Below are 20,058 nucleotides of genomic sequence, written 5' to 3' on the forward strand. Positions count from 1 at the left end.
AAGCATTTTTCATGGGACCAAAGCAACAAGCTACCTCAACACTGCTTCTATGGTAACACAGGCCCCTTCATCACACCAAAGCCAGGTGGCCACCTTCTGTGTGGCCCTGTTTTGGTTGGCATTGTTTCTGGCTTTGGCAGGCTGACCAGATAACTGCTATGATTCATCCAAAAATGGCTTTGTTGATCTGAGGCTCATGCATCATGGTAAACAAGTTTGTTTATCAGTGGATGGAAGATGGAAGAAAGTTAGTGCAGATTTTAGGAAAAAACAAGAACAAGATTAACATCCTGTTAGTCCATCAAAGTGTCAGGTTTAAACCTTACTTTTCTAATGTGATTGTGTAACAAATGCTCATAGTTTTAGTGTTTTTGGTCCGGATGTTTGGGACATCGGATATCAGCACAGTGGATACACATGTCTGAGACACCTGCTTTCCACTGGATTATTAATTATTTGAAATTGAGATTCAAATAATTAGACAGCTTAATGTGAGATTCATTCACTGATTGGATGAGACCTTTTCCAGTGTCCTGCTGCTTTGACAGCTGTTGCACAGTAAGCCAGGGGTTTTACCAGGATCTGACTCTCATTCAAGATGTTATCCAACAGACATTAGGTTCATTTGCGGGACAATTTTAGCACAACAAATTGATCAAAATGTTGTAAATGAGATGACTTAGATTTACTATAATTACATTTAAATAGTTTCTGTTGAACTCGTACACTGTGGTAAACAATGCATGAGTTTGATAGATACAAGTTTGACAGATAAATGAGTAGTTTATGCGTAATGAGTTATATTTCAGAGCACATAGAAGCTCATATGGTATACTGAATTTTATACCCTTTAGTTGTCAGCATACCATTGGCCCCATGTTTGATGCTTCAATAAAAGGACTTTTTCTGCCCCTGTGAGAAAAGTCAGGTGTCAGTGTAACAGTGTATAGTTGAATATGTCTTTGTCTGATTGAGTGTGATTGTACGTAGGCAATAGGCCTGTGTAGTCCGCTATAAAACTCAAGGTCTGTATTGACTTTTACAAGTGTGGCGGGTTTCACTGTTTGTAACATGATGTGTGTGCTTGTTTGTGTGTTTGCATGTGTGTGCTGTACGGCTTTCTCCCATCCTCAGAGTGGTTTCACCCCGCTTCACATCGCAGCTCACTATGGCAACATTAACGTGGCCACACTACTGCTGAACCGAGGGGCTGCTGTGGACTTCATGGCGAGGGTGAGTTTATTCTGCCCTCTGCTGTCTGAGAGGGGTATTACCAACACTGAAGGTAAACAGTAGTAAAGATGCACTAACCACATATGGTGAAAACAGTGTCCATTGGGGAAACACAAAGGTGGTCTGCATTCAGTTAACGCCTTCATGTTGGACTCCTTGCAAATGAAAGCCATTAATGAACACCATTAAAGAGCATCAGCTGAAGACACAACATGTAAAACATTGGATGTATCATGCCGGGTTTATTAGTAGACTTGGCGTTGAGAGGTGAAGGCAGAAGAAAAACACTGTGAAACCAAAACCACCCACATGAACTGTAATGAGTTGTTGAACTCTCTCTCTTGTTTTTCCCTTACATCTAATGAAACTTTTCAACATGGACAAATAATAAATCACAGTAAAGGACCAAAATTAAAACATGGTGCACACCTCTTTTCCAGTACACTTTACAATGTGAAAAAGAGATCTATTCAGTTGTAGCATGTTTCATAGAAATTAACCATTAATCCAGTCTCTACCCTTAAATAGATAAGAATTGATAAGGTGTCTCTTTCAAATACAGGAGGAGATCAAGAGATGTTCTGTGGGGTTAAAGGAGAAAAATAAAGTACACTTATTTATATGATGATTATATTTGTTCTAAAAAAAAAAAAACATCATTTTTTGAGAACAACAGGAAGTTTAGCTATAGCATAGATGTGTTAAGGTCAACTGCAGATATACTGTGTTTTTAAAAAAACAAGGTTGAACAATACAGAATTTGCTGTTTTGTATTATAAAACAGAGATTATGGTAAAGCTATTTCTATACTATCTATGATGATCTACAAGTCACATGACTGATCAAAAAACTGTATATAAGGAAACTGGAAACAACCTCAGACGTCACACTGGTGAAGGCAACATAGCCAAAAGCGTTTGGTGTATAAAGAATGGTGTACTGGAGAAGAGTTGTGAGACATACTTTAATTTAGATGGACTTGCACTGAAGCTCATATTGGTCTACACCTCTCTGTGGGTGCATTCTTAAAGTTACACACTGTAAACAATGCCAACTGACAAGGGGCATCATTATCATTCATTTAAAGAATCAAATTCCCTACTGTCCATTAAATAAAGTAGCCAGCAGTATGTTTGTCACATTAGCCGATCTGCATCTCAGTGTTCATAATAGGTGACTGCACTCTTACTTAAAGATTAATATAATAAGCAGGGTATTATTTAATATTTACTATAATCCAAGAGCGCCTGCCTTCAAAAATGTGTTTGTTGTCACATTAGCTTACCAGAGTCAACAGTGGTCCATAATTATATCAGCTAGTGTCTGAAGGAGTGTTGGTGCTTATGCTGCTTTTTGACACTGATTACATGTTGGGTCCAGAGAGTCATGCTACAAAAGTGGAGGGATTAAACAATGAAGCTGTTTCACCAATGTTGCTTGCTTAATTATAAGAGACTGTGCACCCTTAATGAGGAGTACTGTAGGGTTTCCATTAGAGCTGAGAAAATATCATTAAAAGCATTACAATCTATTTACAGTCCACCAGATTATATGTTCTAATATATCTAATTAAATACGTAAAATCTAATTACAGACATTTTCAGTTGATGACCATAATGTTTGCTTTTGTGCAAATAATGAACCATTACATCTATTTTGACAGGTGAATCACAACACTAATGTCCTCTTTTTTGTTCAGAATGACATTACGCCGCTTCATGTGGCAGCAAAAAGGGGCAACAGCAACATGGTCAAGTTGCTGCTGGACAGAGGGTCCAAAATCGACGCCAAGACAAAGGTGAGAACCCAGTTCTCATAAGAGCAGTAAGAAACACTCAGACAAACACACGGACACATGATGCCGAAGGGAATTCTCCGTAGGTTTAATCCGTCACTGTAGTTTGTAGAAAAATCAGCTGCTGAAGTGCATTTAAGATCATCAGTTCTTAACGTTCAATAAGGGATAGTTCATCAAATGAAACACCACACAATCCATGTCAAATGTATATATTCTTTACTCATTTTGTTTCCATGATGCAACTATACTCATCAATACTGTACCCAAAATTGTACCCTTTACAACTTTTTTGTACACAATTTTAAACTTTAGTAAGAAATGAATGGGACAAATACAATTTTCCACTTTTAATATAAGTTAAGATAACACTTTATTGATTAACCCAAGGGAAGAAATTCATGGTTTCACCACAATAAAGTTGTATCTTCTATTTAATTCTATTTTGTTCTAACACAATTGCTCTCTCCTTCTCCAGGATGGTCTGACACCTCTTCACTGTGGGGCGAGGAGCGGTCACGAGCAGGTGGTAGAAATCCTACTAGACCGAGGAGCTCCTTTCCTGTCCAAGACCAAGGTAGCTACTGGGACGCTCAATTCAGGAGACACTGCTTTACTTAGAATAGGAAAGGAAAGGTCACAAACACTCACTGGCAGTAACAGAATAGAATTGAATAGAATAGAATAGGTCACATTTCAACAGTAACACTATAATAAACACAGTTGTTTGTATAAATTAGTTCTCTTCACCACACAGCGCCATTTGAAATCTATTATCCAGTCAGATAGCAGGCCTGTTGTTGTTGCTGTAGTGTTGTCGCATTGTCTCCATAACGTCTGTGCGACCTCTCCAGAACACCCTGTCTCCGCTGCGTAGCCCTACAGTTTGACCGCGCAGGACGACCAGTGTAACAAAATAGACATTGTTGTAATGGCCTCGTTATAACAATGCTTCTGTAACCTTCTCAGCAACTTCCTTCACAGTCTGTCTGTGCAGCGCATGGCCACGCCCTAACTTACTATGTCTGTCTGTCCATCTGTCTATGTGTCCGTCTGCGTGTGTGTTTGTCTCTCTCTTTGTCTCGCTCTCTGTCTGCCCCTCTCTTTCTCTCCCCCTCTCTCTCTCTCTTTCTTTCCCTCTCTCTCCCCCCCACTGTAGAACGGCCTATCACCGCTCCACATGGCCACTCAGGGGGACCACCTTAACTGTGTCCAGCTCCTGCTCCAGCATGACGTGCCGGTGGACGACGTCACCAACGACTACCTGACCGCGCTGCACGTTGCTGCTCACTGTGGTCACTACAAGGTGGCCAAGCTCATCGTGGACAAGAAGGCCAATCCAAACGCCAAGGCCCTGGTAGGAATCTGAAGGGGTGGGAAGAATGGGACTGAAAGTAAAAAGTCAAAGGGTCATGTGGGAGCAGATTCTGGACCAAAAGTGACATTGTTGGATAAAGGTTGCTGAAAGACAATATCTTTGTGCTGATGTTCATTTTTTTTAAATTTGATCGTTGTCTGAGTACGAGTGTTCAGTGTTGAAAATGTCCCTTTGTAAAGAATAATGGATCAATAATGATGATTGGTTAGAAAGGAGCTTTTATCATCTACTGTAGATGATGTAAAATGATTCAACCAGTAGGCTATTGCTGCACTGATTCACTTCAAGAGAATGAGAAAAGGATTGGACACTAAGGCGTACAAATTTCACCCGAAAGTGATAAAAAATTGATACATGATGCAGTGGGGAAGAAAAGCAGAGAATTTTTGAGTGCAGGAGGGTGAAGCAAGGTGGTAGAAATCTCGAATTTTGAAGGCTAGATTTAACTTGATTTACACAAAAAGATACAAAAGGAATTTTCTAAGATTTGAGGAGGAGTAGAAGAACTGAGAGAGAAAAGGTTTCCTTCTCACCCCTGTGGTTTGCAACTGTCATTTTCTTTACCACTCGTTCATTTCCTGGCAGATCATTTGCTTCTCCCTATCAGCCTAATAAAAAGAGCCACACAGCTGTTCTTCGTTTTGTAGCTGTGGAAATTCCATCTTGAAGATACTGGAGTGTGGGCTTTACACTGATCTGTTTTTTTTTTTTTCTTCTTCTTCTTCTTCTTCTTTTCTGTCTGTGTGCAGAACGGTTTCACCCCACTTCACATCGCCTGCAAGAAGAACAGAGTCAAAGTGATGGAGCTGTTGCTAAAACATGGAGCTTCTATCCAAGCTGTCACTGAGGTACTACAGCAGAACGGACCACAGTTTATTCTACTCTACTTGACTCTGCCTTTTACCACTTGGTGCCAGAAGTGGTTCCTATAAATTGTAGTGACTTCTAACTATTCAGAGCTATACCAATTAATACATTCCAGCTTTCCTTTTAATAGGGATTTGTCTTAGTGCTACTTCTAAATTAAGAGCGTAAGGTGACATGTTATGATAATGACCATATCTCTGTCTCTGCAGTCTGGCCTGACGCCCATCCATGTAGCAGCATTCATGGGCCATGAGAACATTGTCCATTCACTGACACACCATGGTGCATCGCCTAACACCACCAATGTAGTGAGTGAATCATTTTTTAATCATGCACCGTTACATGTTAAGACTCCACGTTAAGAAATACACATTTTTAAGAATATCCGCCCAGATTTCACTTCTCACGTCACCGTATGTGGAAAGCTAACACCACTGTGTGTCTTCCAGAGAGGTGAAACAGCTCTCCACATGGCAGCCAGGGCAGGCCAGGCAGACGTAGTCCGATACCTGCTGAAAAATGGAGCCAAGGTGGAGACCAAGTCCAAGGTTAGAACACTGAGCCCTATTATGAATCTCTTTGTCAAACAATGATGAAACACTGGGCCAGAAGTCACTTTCTCCTTCTCTGCAGGATGACCAGACACCATTGCACATCTCCAGTCGGCTGGGGAAAGTCGACATCGTCCAACAGCTGCTGCAGTGCGGCGCCTCTGCTAATGCAGCCACCACCTCAGGCTACACCCCCCTTCACCTGACTGCCCGCGAAGGACACCATGATGTCGCTGCCATGCTGCTGGAGCATGGAGCCTCACTCGCCTCCTCTACGAAGGTGGGTTTTGAGGAGGATCTTACACAGTTATGCAAATTCACAGAAGTACACAGTATGTGAGGGCATGATGTAAAGGAGTTTATTTCTCTTTCTTTCATATGACATCACATACACTCAAACACAGACAAACGTATCTGGAGAACCAAAACATCACAGCACAGATCATCTACAGCACTTTCAGTGCCATGTATCTCCACTAGTGGGCACCAGTCTCTGTTGCCAATAGCTGTCATGGTGATCATTTTACCTTGTTTATTAGTCAGAGTTTGCATCCCCAGTCTCCAGTTATGGGGCTCATAAACTGCCTATAACCAGCTTACAAGGCTCACCCATGTTAAGTTCTGTCACAGTCATGTAGTCACATCAGTTCTATAGTGTTCACTATCAGGTCAGTACTAGTATTAGTGTCGACTAATTTAGGAGCTCAGGAGGTTTATTTTTATCCATGCAGTCAACCATGGGCGGATATTGGTGGTAGTGGTTTCACATATGACTAATTGCACAGAGCAAGGTCAGAAAGAGATGTAGAGTAGACTTTATGGAATTGGTTTGTGCATGTGTGTGCTATGTTGCTGGGGGCTGTCCTTGAAGGTGACCTCTGTCAGTGGAACAGATTAATGAAGGGTAAACCCCATGGTGCCAATGCTCTCTCTCTCTCTCACTCTCTCTCTCTCACACACACACACACACACACACACACACACCCACCCACCCACCCACACACACACACACACACACACACACACACACACACACACATACACACATCATATGTATATCGTAACATATCTTTTGGGACATCACCTGAATCAGCTGTTCAAGGAAATTATGTCATAATTTTCTGGGTATTGAAAATGGGGAGGGGGGGGGGGGGGGTAGGGAGCATTTGTGATATTTATGGAGCAAATATATCATTAAAGTTCCTATATTTTAAAAGAAAAGGAAAATTAAATAAAACTAAACTTTCTATCCAGCTACCTATCATGTCTTTAAAATGATTAGTTACTGTATAAACTGTATGAGGACTGACTGTAGCAAATCAAACAAATGAGGTCAAGAGTTTCAGAGCATGGAATGGGAATCTGTGGGAGTCCCACATTCCTCTGGAAAATATGACCTAATGTCTTTAAATATCTTCACATACACACAGGAAGGAAGCCAAGATTAACATGATCGCATTATACAACAGCCAGCATTTATAGATGCGGAATACATGTAGAAATAAGGGCTTTTGGCTTAGTTTCTCAGGGTATCACATGCCTTGAAATAATTTTATGTTGTTTTAACTAAATTAGTCTCATATACAGATAATAGGAATAGATAAATATAAAATTGTATTTGGTAAATTATAGTATAGTAGGTTTACATCACTGTGTTCAATTTCTTCCACAACAGATATTTAGTTTATCAATGCCTTTGAATTTCAAATGTCATTCAAACATTGTAGCTGAAGGAGATGTTGATTTTAGTGTGAAACAGTCTGTTTTTAATAGTCTAAATGGGTTTTAAATGGTTGATATGGTTCAGTCTAAGTAAAAAAAACAAAAAATCTTTGTTAAAGTACATTTTCATCTGTCAGTTGTGCTGCTACACTTTATGTGTACAAATCCTTTATCTTGTGAAGTAAAAAAGATTAACTTAACTATTGAGATGAGTTCTTTACAACTATGTGAGAAACTATGATATTATGTGGCTGGACTTGACCCCAGGCCAGCAAGAACTGAACTCATGACTTAAAAAATACAAATATTTACTTCCTGTTTGTATAACCCTCTCTGTTTATCCTGTCTGTCCTCTCCATCTTTCCTCTGTCTTTCATTTTTGATGATATATCTTATTTTGTGTTCAACAGAAAGGGTTCAGTCCCCTCCATGTGGCAGCCAAGTACGGCAAGATGGAGGTGGCCGGTCTGCTCCTACAGAAAAGAGCTGCACCTGATGCTGCTGGAAAGGTGAGGTGTCATTAAAAAAAGGGGAAGAGGACACTTTAGGGAATCATGCTCAATCTTGACTGACATTTTTAGGGTGTTTTTAGATGAGTTGTTGCCAGAAAACATGAGCTGTCTGGGGAAGGAGGGGCCTGGCACAGAAAGCACATGTTAGGCAGATGATGACACTTAAACAGAACGGACGACAATAAATGGAAGAAGAACATAAACTCAAATTCCTTCTTCATTAGTACAAGCAACCAATCACAAGGTGTGTCAGGATCAGAACCATAAGTAGTCCTCCAAAGAATAACCTGATATATAAAACACAAAACATCAAAAAAGAAATATACATATTCAGTGGCAAACATATCTTGACCATATTTAATTATGGATAGCACAGTCAACATTTCTGGTGAGATCAAGCCAACAAATGAGCCAAATCAGGAAGTCGTTCAGATACCAAGATCATTTATCAAACTCCAAGTCTTTCTGTCGCCTGCCCTTATCCAACCTGTCTCAAAGAAAGTAAACAGAACCCTTTCTGAGTTGTATTTTCCAAGCTGCAGCTGGACAGAGAGTGGGTGTTGAGGAGGAGTGGCAGGTTTAGGACTTATCCCAGGACAACCAGCCCAACAGATGCTTGTCCTGTTGCAAAAACCCTCTAGGCAGATTTGCTTTTATTCTCATGATGAAATGCACTCATTCCACCTCCACATGCACCCTTGTATAAATGCATTTGTATACACACACACACACACATACACACATATTGACACACTTACTTAGCACAGGCCTACTGGCACTGATTACAGTGTTAGCTTGTTGTGTGTGTGCGTGTGTGTGTGTGTCTGTGCCACCATCTGAGAGCATTTAACATAATGGCAGTTAGGTATGATAATGAAGCTTCCACACTGCATAGTGGTGTCACGCTATAATCAGTCCCATTGTAGTACTGAGTCTAAGCACAAAGCAAAATCAGGCCTTTATTGCAGTTTAATTACTTTATTCCCTTTAGAGATGTAGAGAAACACATCAATTTATTTGGTTTGGACCAAAAAACACCATTTCTCATACTTTTCCATGACAGTTATAACAACACATCACAACATCCAATGAGATCATTAGAATATTTTGTGCACACTTCTTATGAATATTGTAATTGTTAAATGCGTGGGACATTCCAGTGGCTTAGTGAGCATCCTGGTGACTCAGTAGTGGTTGCTGAGTGGGATATAGTAGCATACTGTGTTCTTGGAATACTTTGGGTTTTTCTCAGAACCATAAGGTACCATCAACTAACTCTAAGCCTTTGTTTTCACTTTATAACAGTACTATAGGAAGAAGTAGTGATAAAAAGTGATAAAACATGTGATTTTTTAAAGACCCCCTCCACTTAAAAATGCACCGATACCTGTGCATTTTGACACTAGAAGGTTGTTTTAAAATTAATCTGCTGAAGGGGGAAAGTTTCACTGAGTCAAGGGTTTTGTGATATCACAACTGGTTTGGGAACATGTCTGGAGGGGATCTTTAAACAATGACAACAACATGCTGCTACTGCTGCTGCTAGCACTCTTGATACTACTACTCCTGCTACTCCTGCTAAAAAAAAAAAGAATGATAAATTCTCATGTGTTGTATCAAAGCTGTCTAATGAAAACCTTGTATCTCCAAATTTGACGATTTTGAATTTTTCAACTAACATTGAGGATTAAGTGTCCCTTTATGGGTTGAGAAAATTCTACTGCTTCTAAGCTACATGAACCATTTAAAAAACAATTGGCAAAAAAAGTTGACATTTTGGAGATACATTTCAAAGGACAGTGACAACATGCTCATTTTTGATAACGCCATCCTCCCTGAGCTTCTTCCTCTAGATTTCAGCATGAAGCTGTTGCTCTAAACTGTCTCCTGTGGATTGGAAGTTCCTCAGTTTGATGTCCATCTCCCTCCATGTCTTTACATCCTGTTGATTCGGTGCTCTCATTTTACTTATGGGCGTGTTTGTGCTTGTGTGTATTCAGTGATCTTCTAACTGGGTGTTGTGTTGCATGCTTGTGTGTGTGCGTATGTGCGTGAATGTGTGTGTGTGTGTGTGTGTGTGTGTGTGTATGTATGGGTGTTTTAGAGTGGGCTAACTCCACTGCATGTAGCCGCTCACTACGATAATCAGAGAGTGGCACTGCTGCTGCTGGATCAGGGAGCTTCCCCACACGCTGCCGCCAAGGTATCCACACAAACACACATTAACAAACATACTAATATGAACTTACCTGTCTTATGCCCTCGGTGCCATTAACAACTTTCATCTGTATGTATGAAGAGCTAACACTCACCCATTTGCTCCCATTCTTCCATTCCCATCTTGTCTCGTCTTTAACGTTGTGAGTGAAAGTGCGGCTTTTTCTTTGAGCTCAGGAAAGTCTTTGAAATCACTCCATTGGCCAGAATTTAGCTCACACGGTCAGCATATTGGGCTCATTGGTTTACGGGATGCTATATTTCATATTTCTCATGAAGCAAAACTGGAAAGCACACGTGAAGCGGCTTGTGATGTCTTATATATGTTGTAAATTACTACAGAGTCAGTCACTACTTCAAACCACACACTTTTGTGATGTCTTTTCCAGAGCTGTAAATTTTATGTCTTCTCAATAAAGAGCAAAAAAAAAACCCAAAACACTTTAGTAATGTTGAAATGTCTGACACACACAAACACACATGGTCAGTGACACATGGTCAAGTTGCGGTTAGTCTCTTGCTAGGCTTTGGTCGTCTGTCAAAACCACAGAACAAGTATGAGCTGAGTGGCAGAACTGGCAACCAAAATATGGCAGGAAATGCCTGTTTTTGTTTGGACCATCCACTGACATCCGAGACAGACATCCCGCAAGAAGAGACCAAAACATAAAGCTAATTTATCCTCGCTCATTGTCTTCCCTTTTTGTCACTGGCTCTGTCTCTCGCTAGCTCTCTCTCCTTTAATCTGTATCTGTCTCTATTTATTCCTTTACTTTTCCTGCCTCCTTCCCACACTCTTAGTCATTCCTCACTGCCTCCCTTTCTCTCTCCCTCTATAAATTGCTTTTCATTTGGCTGGGTGCTAAAGTTGATGTGATTGGTCTAATTTAAGTGCTTTGGAAAGGAGTCAATCTGTGTGAACTTGAGGGGTTGTTTAAAGGCCTTTGGACATGCATGTGTGCAAACACACACATGCTTGCGCTACATCTCTATATGCCTCCGACCACACCCATGAGATTCTGACTCGTGAAGTAAGTCTTCACACAGACTCTAGAAAGACATCAGTATTCTCCCGTTTTCCACACTCAACTCAACCTTTTACTCGCTCTTATTTAAGCTAAAATCACCCCACCCCTCTGTGGACCTCAAAGCTGTTCAGAGAGTTGAATAAAGCCCACCTGCAGCTCACGCTACCACTAAAGGAGATCCCACCACGGAAATGTATTCAAATGCAGTCTTTAGTTTAATGCTGTCTCAAATGTCTTCTCCATGGTGACCCAAGTGAGGAATGTCAGAATGGGGACTGCTCCCCTCTTCAGCTGCTCCCCTGTCTGTTGTTGTTGTGTTGTATATGTGTTCTCCCAGCTTAGTGAAACCTTTGTGTGTTTGTCTTAGATGCTCATTGACAAGCTCTTTGCGGAGTCTTGTTCTTTAAAAAGAATTAGTCAAACCTTATCTCAAGGGTCATTTTAAACAATATTTACCGCATGGCAGACAAAACGTCTCTGGCACCCTAGCCTCTATTATTGTCTGTGAATTGAAATCTAATCTAATATTATTGTCATTATTATCTTGTATATGGTATCTGTGGGTCAATCCACAAATTAATTACATTTTTAGATGCAAAACTTGCAAATCTTTGTATAATGATTCCTCTCTGACTTGATCATTCCTGTATTATACCAACACTGCCAAATCCAATGCCAGTACTTAATATTGGCATTACCTCTCTGCTTACAGTAATACTGAACTCCCTTTGCTCAACTACTGAACCTTCTGAACTGTTTTTTGGCAGAGGTTCATCATTCTGCTTCATGTCAGGGTTTTGATTTAGGATCGAGTCCTTCCAGTCCACAGTCATGACCGCAAAAATATTTTTTTTCTGTTCTGAAGCACATTCTTTTAACATAAATGTATTAGACATTTATTAGAAAACAACAGCCTCCTAACCATAGTTGTCATCCTACAACTTTGTCCACCCTATAGTCTATAATGTATGAAGTCAATTCCATTTTGATCCAGAATGGAATAAAATACATTATAGAAGAGGTTCACATGAAAATCTTATCTGTTTTATACACTGAGTATAACAATAAAATAGATAAAATAATACACCAACCATCAAATCCACTGCAGCTTATCTTGCTAACTCCTTCATCTCTTTCACCTCAGAATGGCTACACGCCGCTCCATATTGCTGCCAAAAAGAACCAAATGGACATTGGGACCACACTGCTGGAGTACGGCGCCGACACCAACGCGGTGACGCGGCAAGGCATCAGCCCCATTCACCTGGCAGCGCAGGAGGGCAGCGTGGACTTGGTGTCACTGTTGCTGGCCAAGAACGCCAATGTCAATATGTGCAATAAGGTAGAATCAGTGACACAGCATGCACAGTTACAAGTGTGGGATTATGTATGCATACTGTACACTCCTGCAGAAACAAATCACACATTCAAAGGTTCACAAGTACTTATACACAAACATACCCTCTTACCAGGTAGAGATAAGCCATCCCTGTTTCATTCTTGAAATTAGATGCATTCGTCTAGCTTCATCATTAGCATGCTAATTTTCACCTGCACGTGCCAAACCAAGTGAAAAACACAGTAATTATCCTGTCCCCTGAGAGATACTGTAGTACGGTATGTTTCAGTCCTTTTTTTATGTGCTCCCACCATTAACAATTTTTTATTTCGTTCACACGTGTTTGTGTGTGTCCTTTCCTTATATACAGAGCGGACTTACACCACTCCACCTAGCAGCTCAGGAGGACAAGGTCAATGTTGCAGAAGTCCTTCTCAACCATGGGGCTGATGTCAACCCACAAACAAAGGTAAAGCTTTCTCGTGATGCACACAATACACACAAACACACACTCTGTAAATACACACACAGATTAAGGTCTTAAAACCTCTTTTTGTAGTTAAAGTTAGATGCATAACCTTTTGTTGACACGCATCTTTGACTTTTCTTGTCTTTGTGTTTGTTTATATTTGAATTGGATTTACCTGAATAGTACTGACTTCAAACAAATACACTCACACACACATCTTCTCAGGTGCTACATAAATAAAGGATTGATACCTGAGTGGAAGGTATTAATGTCTTTATGGATGCACCACACACTGCAGCAAACATGCACATGAAGGTGTACATGCTCTAATATTCAGTGACACTCTGTTACATTCACTTACACACATACACACACGGGCCCAATAACAGGCTGCTCACGTTCACTGAGACAAACCTGCACTAGCTGAAGGTTATATAGTATTAGCGTGTGTGTGTGTGTGTGTGTGTGTGTGTGTGTGTGTATTTGTGTGTTTGTGCTGACAGGACGGTTACAGCGAATAGGTTATTCACTCACTGATCTCTTCCATTACGATTTTGCACTGTTCACACATTCCAATGGGGACATGAAATATGATGCAGTTTTGAAATTACATTTAGAGATAGCATGCTAAGAGGTGGAGACTTTTTTAAAAGAAAAAAATCTTACATTTACACAATTGTTGCAGAATTCTTACAAAATCCATTTTACAAAACAACAGCCACTTCTTTCTGTGATGTAACAAGATAAGACCTCTGGTCGGTGTAAGTAACTATCTTTTCTTCTTCTTTTCATCTGTTCGCCCTTTCATGTCTGCGTCTCCTCCTCTACCTACTTTAATTCATGCAGATGGGTTACACGCCGCTGCATGTGGCTTGTCACTATGGCAACGCAAAGATGGCAAACTTCCTCCTGCAGCACCATGCCAGAGTCAATGGCAAAACAAAGGTAAACAAACACATGATCACTCACAAACATGCATGCCCCCACTTACTTATACTTACACTTACATGCAAAGTCTTGTATTACAATTCCTTTACCTTCATCATGTTTTTGCTCTGTTTTCTGGCTCGTTCTGATGATTCAGTTTAATAATTCCTCTCTCTCCCTGACTATCTTTTTTGTGTCTCTTTTTCTGTCTAGAACGGGTACACTCCACTACACCAAGCAGCTCAGCAGGGCCACACACACATCATCAACCTGCTGCTTCAACATGGGGCCTCAGCCAACGAGCTCACCATGGTCAGTGCACACTGGCACACACAAACACTCACACACACACACACACACACGCCCTCTCCAACAGAGCTGTAGCTTGATGAAATAATGAATGCTTTTTGTGTTTCCGTCCATCTCTTGTTCCTGTGAATAACTTCCTGTTTGGCTGTCACTGGTCAGAATGGGAACACTGCCCTATCTATTGCCCGTCGTCTTGGGTACATCTCTGTGGTGGACACTCTGAGGCCCGTGACGGATGACAACTTGATTGCTATGGTGAGACACTGCCTTCCTCTGATATACTCAGTCTGTATTAGATTATCAGAAATCTCAAAATAATTTAAGTCTCAAAGATAACTGGAAATAGCTTGTATCATTTTTTGCTCTATTTCATTATTTTATTTAACATTTTTCCACTATGTACTGTATATGATGTCTAGAGCCAGGCCAACACAATACATTTTATATTCAATAAAAATGTGTCTTTAAGGAAAGAATGTTTTTACATATTACTAGAAAGTTGTTTCCATTGAATTTGTAGAGGTTTGTAAAGTACTGAGACAATATGAGACAGTATAAAACCATTAAAAACTTTAGTTTGCATTTCAGTATCCAAGTTTTAAAGGATCATTCTGGTGGTTTTATGTGTTTAGGCCTATTAAAGGACCGGTGTGTAGAATTTAGTGGCATCTAGTGAAACAGACTTGGCAGAAATGGAATATAATATTCATAAGTACGTTTTAATTAGTGTATAATCACCTGAAAATAGTTATCATGGTTTTGTTACCTTAGAATGAGCCCTTTAAATCTACATAGGGAGCGGGTCCTCTTCCACTGAGGCCGTTTTTCACAAGTTTTGCAGCCACTGTAGGTTGGGGTGGGGGGTTTCCCATCATGCCATCATTTTCTATTGACCTCTAAATGGTATGAAAATCAACCCAAAACTAGAGATGTGTAATCAACCACAATCAACATTTCATTGGCTTCAACCACTTTAAATACTATAATTGTTAAACTTGAGACAATTGTGAGCAGGGGTGATTTTAAAAGGTATGTTTAAGGTTGGTATGTTCAAGGATCATCTGACACCTAAGATTTAAGAGTCAGCTACCTAAAAGTGTTGCAAATAATGACCAAAACTTGAACAATGTGAAATAAATAGTCTATAATTTTGGTTGTTTGTTGAATTAAGAATGTTGCTGGTTGATCTGCAAGTATATTCTCAAATGTGGAATGAATGGAAACCAGTGAGGGATATGCTTGCCTGCAGCCTGATTCAAGTGTATCCCAGCCCAAATTGAGACTTGGCTAGTCAACCAATGTCATACAGTAAGTGGAGTCAGTGTGTGAATCCAGTAAATTAGCCGGCAAGTCAGTCAGTCAGTCAGTCACGCTGTGTCACATGTGTGATTGAAAGAGAGAGGGCTTAGATCTCCTCAAATAGCCCAGGTCACTAACAGTGTTCTGATCCACACACGTGTCTGGGAGGAAGAGGGGGAGGAAGAAGAGTGAGAAAGCGGGAAAGAACAAGAGGCAGTGGGATGATGAAGAGGTGACAGGAGTGTGAGGGGGACAGTGATTGAAGAGACGGATGCAGAGGTCGCTGAGGAACCTGCACAATCAGCAGCAAAGTGTATTAGTCACAACTATCTCTATCTACTGTGACGTAGCTTTTGATCAAGGTCGTTTCCCTACACCTGTGTGTGACTGATCTATTATTTAGTGTGCAGAGGCATCTGCTGTTCTTTTATGTCTCTGTTGAACCTGCAGCTGCAGCCCGCGGGATCTTTGTTGGTCAGTGATGTGGGGAAAAATAGCCTTCAAGCATACAGTATCATTATTTACATTACTCATAGACTGTGCATACACTGTCAAGGTCAGGCTTAAGTTGTATTGTAAATGCTGGATCTCAATTAATCATTAACTGACTACAGCTGTTTCAGTTTTAGGTGATATAATACTTTCAAAATGGTTAATCTTCAGTATATATATATATATCCTGATTTTATTATGGCACCCTTAAATCCCAGGATTTTTCCACTCAACTTTGAAAATTTGGGGGATTAGTGGTGTTATTGGGTGTTTTAACAGTATCAGGGAGCGTACCTTTAAGGTTCACAGTATGCAAATGTGCAACAAACAAACAAACAGTTGTCCATCTACTTTTCATATTTACAGAGTGCATCAGAAAAACACAAAATCAATGTCCCAGAGACGATGAATGAGTTCCTCGACATGTCGGACGATGAAGGTACGTGAAGAATTCTCCTCATTCTCAGCCATTGATGACTAAAATTAAATTAATTGATACTTGGAGACGGTTATTTTTTTGTTTTTAATATTAATACACCGCATGATTTCCATAGACTTATGATGTCATTTTTATTAACATTTGCATGTTTCACTGTATATGTATTCAAATCACACAGTCGGGGTCAATGTGCCTGAAACTCTCAATGAGGATTCTTTGTCAGATGTTGATGAAGGTATTTGTCATCAGTTTGCTGTCTGCGCCGCTCTATTGTTTGTTTGTGTTCCTTTAATATAGCTCACTTAAAATAACTCACCTGTCTTGTTGAAGAGCTAACCCTTCAATTCTGCTTTGTGGTTCATTTTCTAGTCAAAAGCAGAATACACTCTCACTCAAGAGCCACAACACACACACACATTTCCACTTATACAGAGATCTGTGGCTATGCAGTTAAGTTATGATACAGAGTAAGGTGCTATGAATCAGATAGATATGCTGTTGAGTAAAATTATTTTCAATGGCTGACGAGGGGGTCAGACGGAACAGATATTCTGCAGTGTGAGCTTTGTTTTTGTTTTATTTACTGTTTTATAGCCTGCACAAAATCTCCATCCTAATTTTGTCCAATAAATCTATCAGCAAACATTACATTTTTAAGCTGCTTTGGCCTCAGATCTGGACTTTTTTTTCCTGACAGGTTGGAGTGTCCTGTTTCTGTTCACAAACTGACACTGCTGATGTTATTTTCACCGCGAGTCAAAAACAACATTTGTTATTTTTAACTACTTGAACGTCGTGAGTCACATACTGCATGATTCTCCTCATCAAACGCACCTTGTGATGTATCATCCTAACATCAGCGCTACAATCTCTTTGAAGGTGTTGCTGTGAGAAAAATGAAAAACGAGGTCAACGTCACTCACTTTACAGGCGGCAGAATGAGTATGCACTTACCTGACAGAGACCTACATATATTCTTTGAAATAATCACATCTTACTGTTTATAAAACCTCAATAAATTACTTAATATCATAGTTAGCAATACGATAGCTGCTGTAGCCCTGTAGTTTATGGTACAAGTCACATTGTTTGAGGATGCCCACTTCAGTCTTCTGTGCTTTGTTTTGGAACCACAGAGCCAACAGGCCTGTAAAATTGATGAGCTTGTTCATGGGCTGTTGCTTAGGGGACAGCCGGGGCAGTGGAGTTTCTATGTCAGGTGATACAGCTAGACTCAACAAGTTACGAGCACACACATATCAGGTGACAATGGATGAGGTCGTACTGTAGCTCTGCACGATGAAGAACCTCATCGACTGTTATCCCTACCATGCAGGAATTATAAATAATAAGAGTATCCATGGCCTCATGTGCACCACATAAACTGTTTATACAGTGTGCTTAACTCATCAGCATTGTACTTGTGCAGCAGCGGCTTTGATATTCACTTCTCAGCAACAGACAGGCTTCAGTTAGCTGTTGCGTTCATGCCTGGGATGTTTTGTTTCAGCTGTGTGTGTGTATGTGTGTGTGTGTGTGTGTGTGTGTGTGTGTGTGTGTGTGTAAGAGAAAGACTTAGAGGAAGTAAATAGTTTCCACATCTCTCTTTAATCCTATATGAGGGAAGCCAATCCTATTAGGCTTTATGTTGGAGTGAGTGTGACCAGTCACTCCTGGTCTCTGGCTGTTGTGTGTGTGTGTGTGTGTGTGTGGCCTGCCTGTGCAATCACACGCTCATCTCATTCCTTCTGTAGACTTCTCTAGCTACTAAAGGTACTATCTTAACTCCTTGTTGTAGTCTGCTTTCATCACATTGTAGAGTATTTCCATAATTGTGAAAAAGTGCTGACCTTAGAAGATATTATTACTTCAGATAGTGTTATGTATACTAAAGGTCTTTAACTGTCAAACAGCTCTTTCGTAATTATTCTAAATTTACTCACTCTTGTGCAAGTTTGAGTCAACATGTAGAAGGGAGAACTAGACAGAGATTATTGCTCAAGATTTTTTTTTTTTTTTTTTTTTTAAAGAAACGGCTAAATGATGCACGATGTGGTTATTTCATCATTATTTTAGCCCCCCTCCCTCCCAGTTTGACATTCAGCCAGACTCCCTCAGTAACTTCCACCATAGAGGAAGAGAAGGCAGAAGGAGTGTTCAGTGAGAGTTTTCTCCGTCTCTCTCCGTCACTGTCTCTTCCACTGAGGTCCCCCTCTGCCTCACTAAAAGCATTTGCCCAAACGACCTGTCAGCTGACTGCGCCCAGCACAGAGCGGTAAACACTTCCAGTGCGGCCCCTGGTGACGCTCGTCAGCCGGAGTTTGTTGTGGATGCTGTTGAGCCAGGGACGCACCGAGGCTCCCATTCTCTAAATCCAATGAGATGAGCTTTTTTGAGCTGACCGCACAGGAGAATTAACTCTGATTTTGCCGCCGACGCCAGATGGCATTGACTCTTACTGTTTCTGCTCAGCAGCGTGTTCTGTTTTGCGGGAAAAAGACGCAAAACTTATAAGAGTTTGAGGGGTTTTTTTTTTCTTTGCGAGAGGGCGGCAGAGATGTGCGCACCAGCGTCAAACGCGCAAGCTGATCTGAGTGGAGTTAAGTGCGTGGGGTAAAGAGAGGGCAACATTTTCCATCAGCACCAGAAGCCCTGAATGGACTGCTTGATAGTCACCACCTCTCTCTGGATTTACTCTTTATCCTGGGAACGTTTTGTGAAGTTTTAGAAAAAAGCATATAAGAAGAGTTGTGATCAATATGGCTGCCTGGGACAAAGGTAAGTCTTTGGAGCATCAAAAGAAGTTTTGATGTTGTTTAGAGGTTGCGGTGTGAAAAAAAAAACTGCTGAGGATCTACAGTAGGAGACAGAAAGTGGGAGAATGTCGTCATACATTATAGACGTTACGTTTAACTTTTATTGATTTAGTTCTCTGTCGTTTGATACAACTCACTTAGTATTTTTGTTTGATGTGGACATTTATGTATTTGTTTCGGGTTTTTTTTTGTTTGTTTGTTTTTTGCTAATGAGGGAGAGAGAGTGTGATGAGGTGACTTTGAAACCCTAGACAGGGTGTGTGTGTGTGTGTGTTTGAGTGTGTGTGTCGCGCGGGGGTACCTGAGCTTGAATGGGACGGTGACACATTATTACAGCAGCGGAGAGCCGATTGTTTCTCAGTTATGTTAAGTCAGACAGAAACAGCCAGAAAAACACAGGAAGTACGGTGATTAATTATACCATCAGAATAAAAGCGTAATATTTGTCTCAGGAAAACAGTTTTTTTTTAAAAAAACAAAGCAAAACAAAAAAACATCCTGTCTCATATTCAAAATCCTGAACACTAACCTATGCATGGTAGTATTGTTCTTCTTCCTGTGTGGACAACTGATGACAAAAGTGGTTTTGGCTCTAAAGATAACATATTCTGTCTCAGTGTGTCAGAATAAAGAGGCTTAGATGTCAACATCCACCAAACACACAG

At 40.5% G+C, this 20,058-nt stretch overlaps 1 protein-coding gene across 17 annotated transcripts in view; it reads left to right on the top strand.

The window, feature by feature from the left end:
- The window catches only part of LOC137197189 (ankyrin-3-like), a 126,757-nt gene that overhangs the window by 69,500 nt on the left and 37,199 nt on the right, over positions 1 to 20,058 (top strand). For 9 of the 17 annotated variants that reach the window (XM_067610405.1, XM_067610404.1, XM_067610408.1 and 6 more), the window contains exons 7-23: positions 1,135 to 1,233; positions 2,933 to 3,031; positions 3,507 to 3,605; positions 4,188 to 4,385; positions 5,156 to 5,254; positions 5,483 to 5,581; positions 5,723 to 5,821; positions 5,907 to 6,104; positions 7,957 to 8,055; positions 10,163 to 10,261; positions 12,448 to 12,645; positions 13,013 to 13,111; positions 13,958 to 14,056; positions 14,252 to 14,350; positions 14,507 to 14,602; positions 16,505 to 16,577; positions 16,756 to 16,812. In XM_067610405.1, coding sequence (XP_067466506.1) covers positions 1,135 to 1,233; positions 2,933 to 3,031; positions 3,507 to 3,605; positions 4,188 to 4,385; positions 5,156 to 5,254; positions 5,483 to 5,581; positions 5,723 to 5,821; positions 5,907 to 6,104; positions 7,957 to 8,055; positions 10,163 to 10,261; positions 12,448 to 12,645; positions 13,013 to 13,111; positions 13,958 to 14,056; positions 14,252 to 14,350; positions 14,507 to 14,602; positions 16,505 to 16,577; positions 16,756 to 16,812 — 1,909 coding nt within the window. The remainder of the gene's footprint in view (positions 1 to 1,134; positions 1,234 to 2,932; positions 3,032 to 3,506; positions 3,606 to 4,187; positions 4,386 to 5,155; positions 5,255 to 5,482; positions 5,582 to 5,722; positions 5,822 to 5,906; positions 6,105 to 7,956; positions 8,056 to 10,162; positions 10,262 to 12,447; positions 12,646 to 13,012; positions 13,112 to 13,957; positions 14,057 to 14,251; positions 14,351 to 14,506; positions 14,603 to 16,504; positions 16,578 to 16,755; positions 16,813 to 20,058) is intronic. The other 8 variants (XM_067610413.1, XM_067610419.1, XM_067610418.1 and 5 more) reach the window with 3 other exon arrangements.

Source organism: Thunnus thynnus, chromosome 14 (genome assembly GCF_963924715.1).
Source record: "Thunnus thynnus chromosome 14, fThuThy2.1, whole genome shotgun sequence".
Taxonomy (NCBI): Eukaryota; Metazoa; Chordata; class Actinopteri; order Scombriformes; family Scombridae; genus Thunnus; species Thunnus thynnus.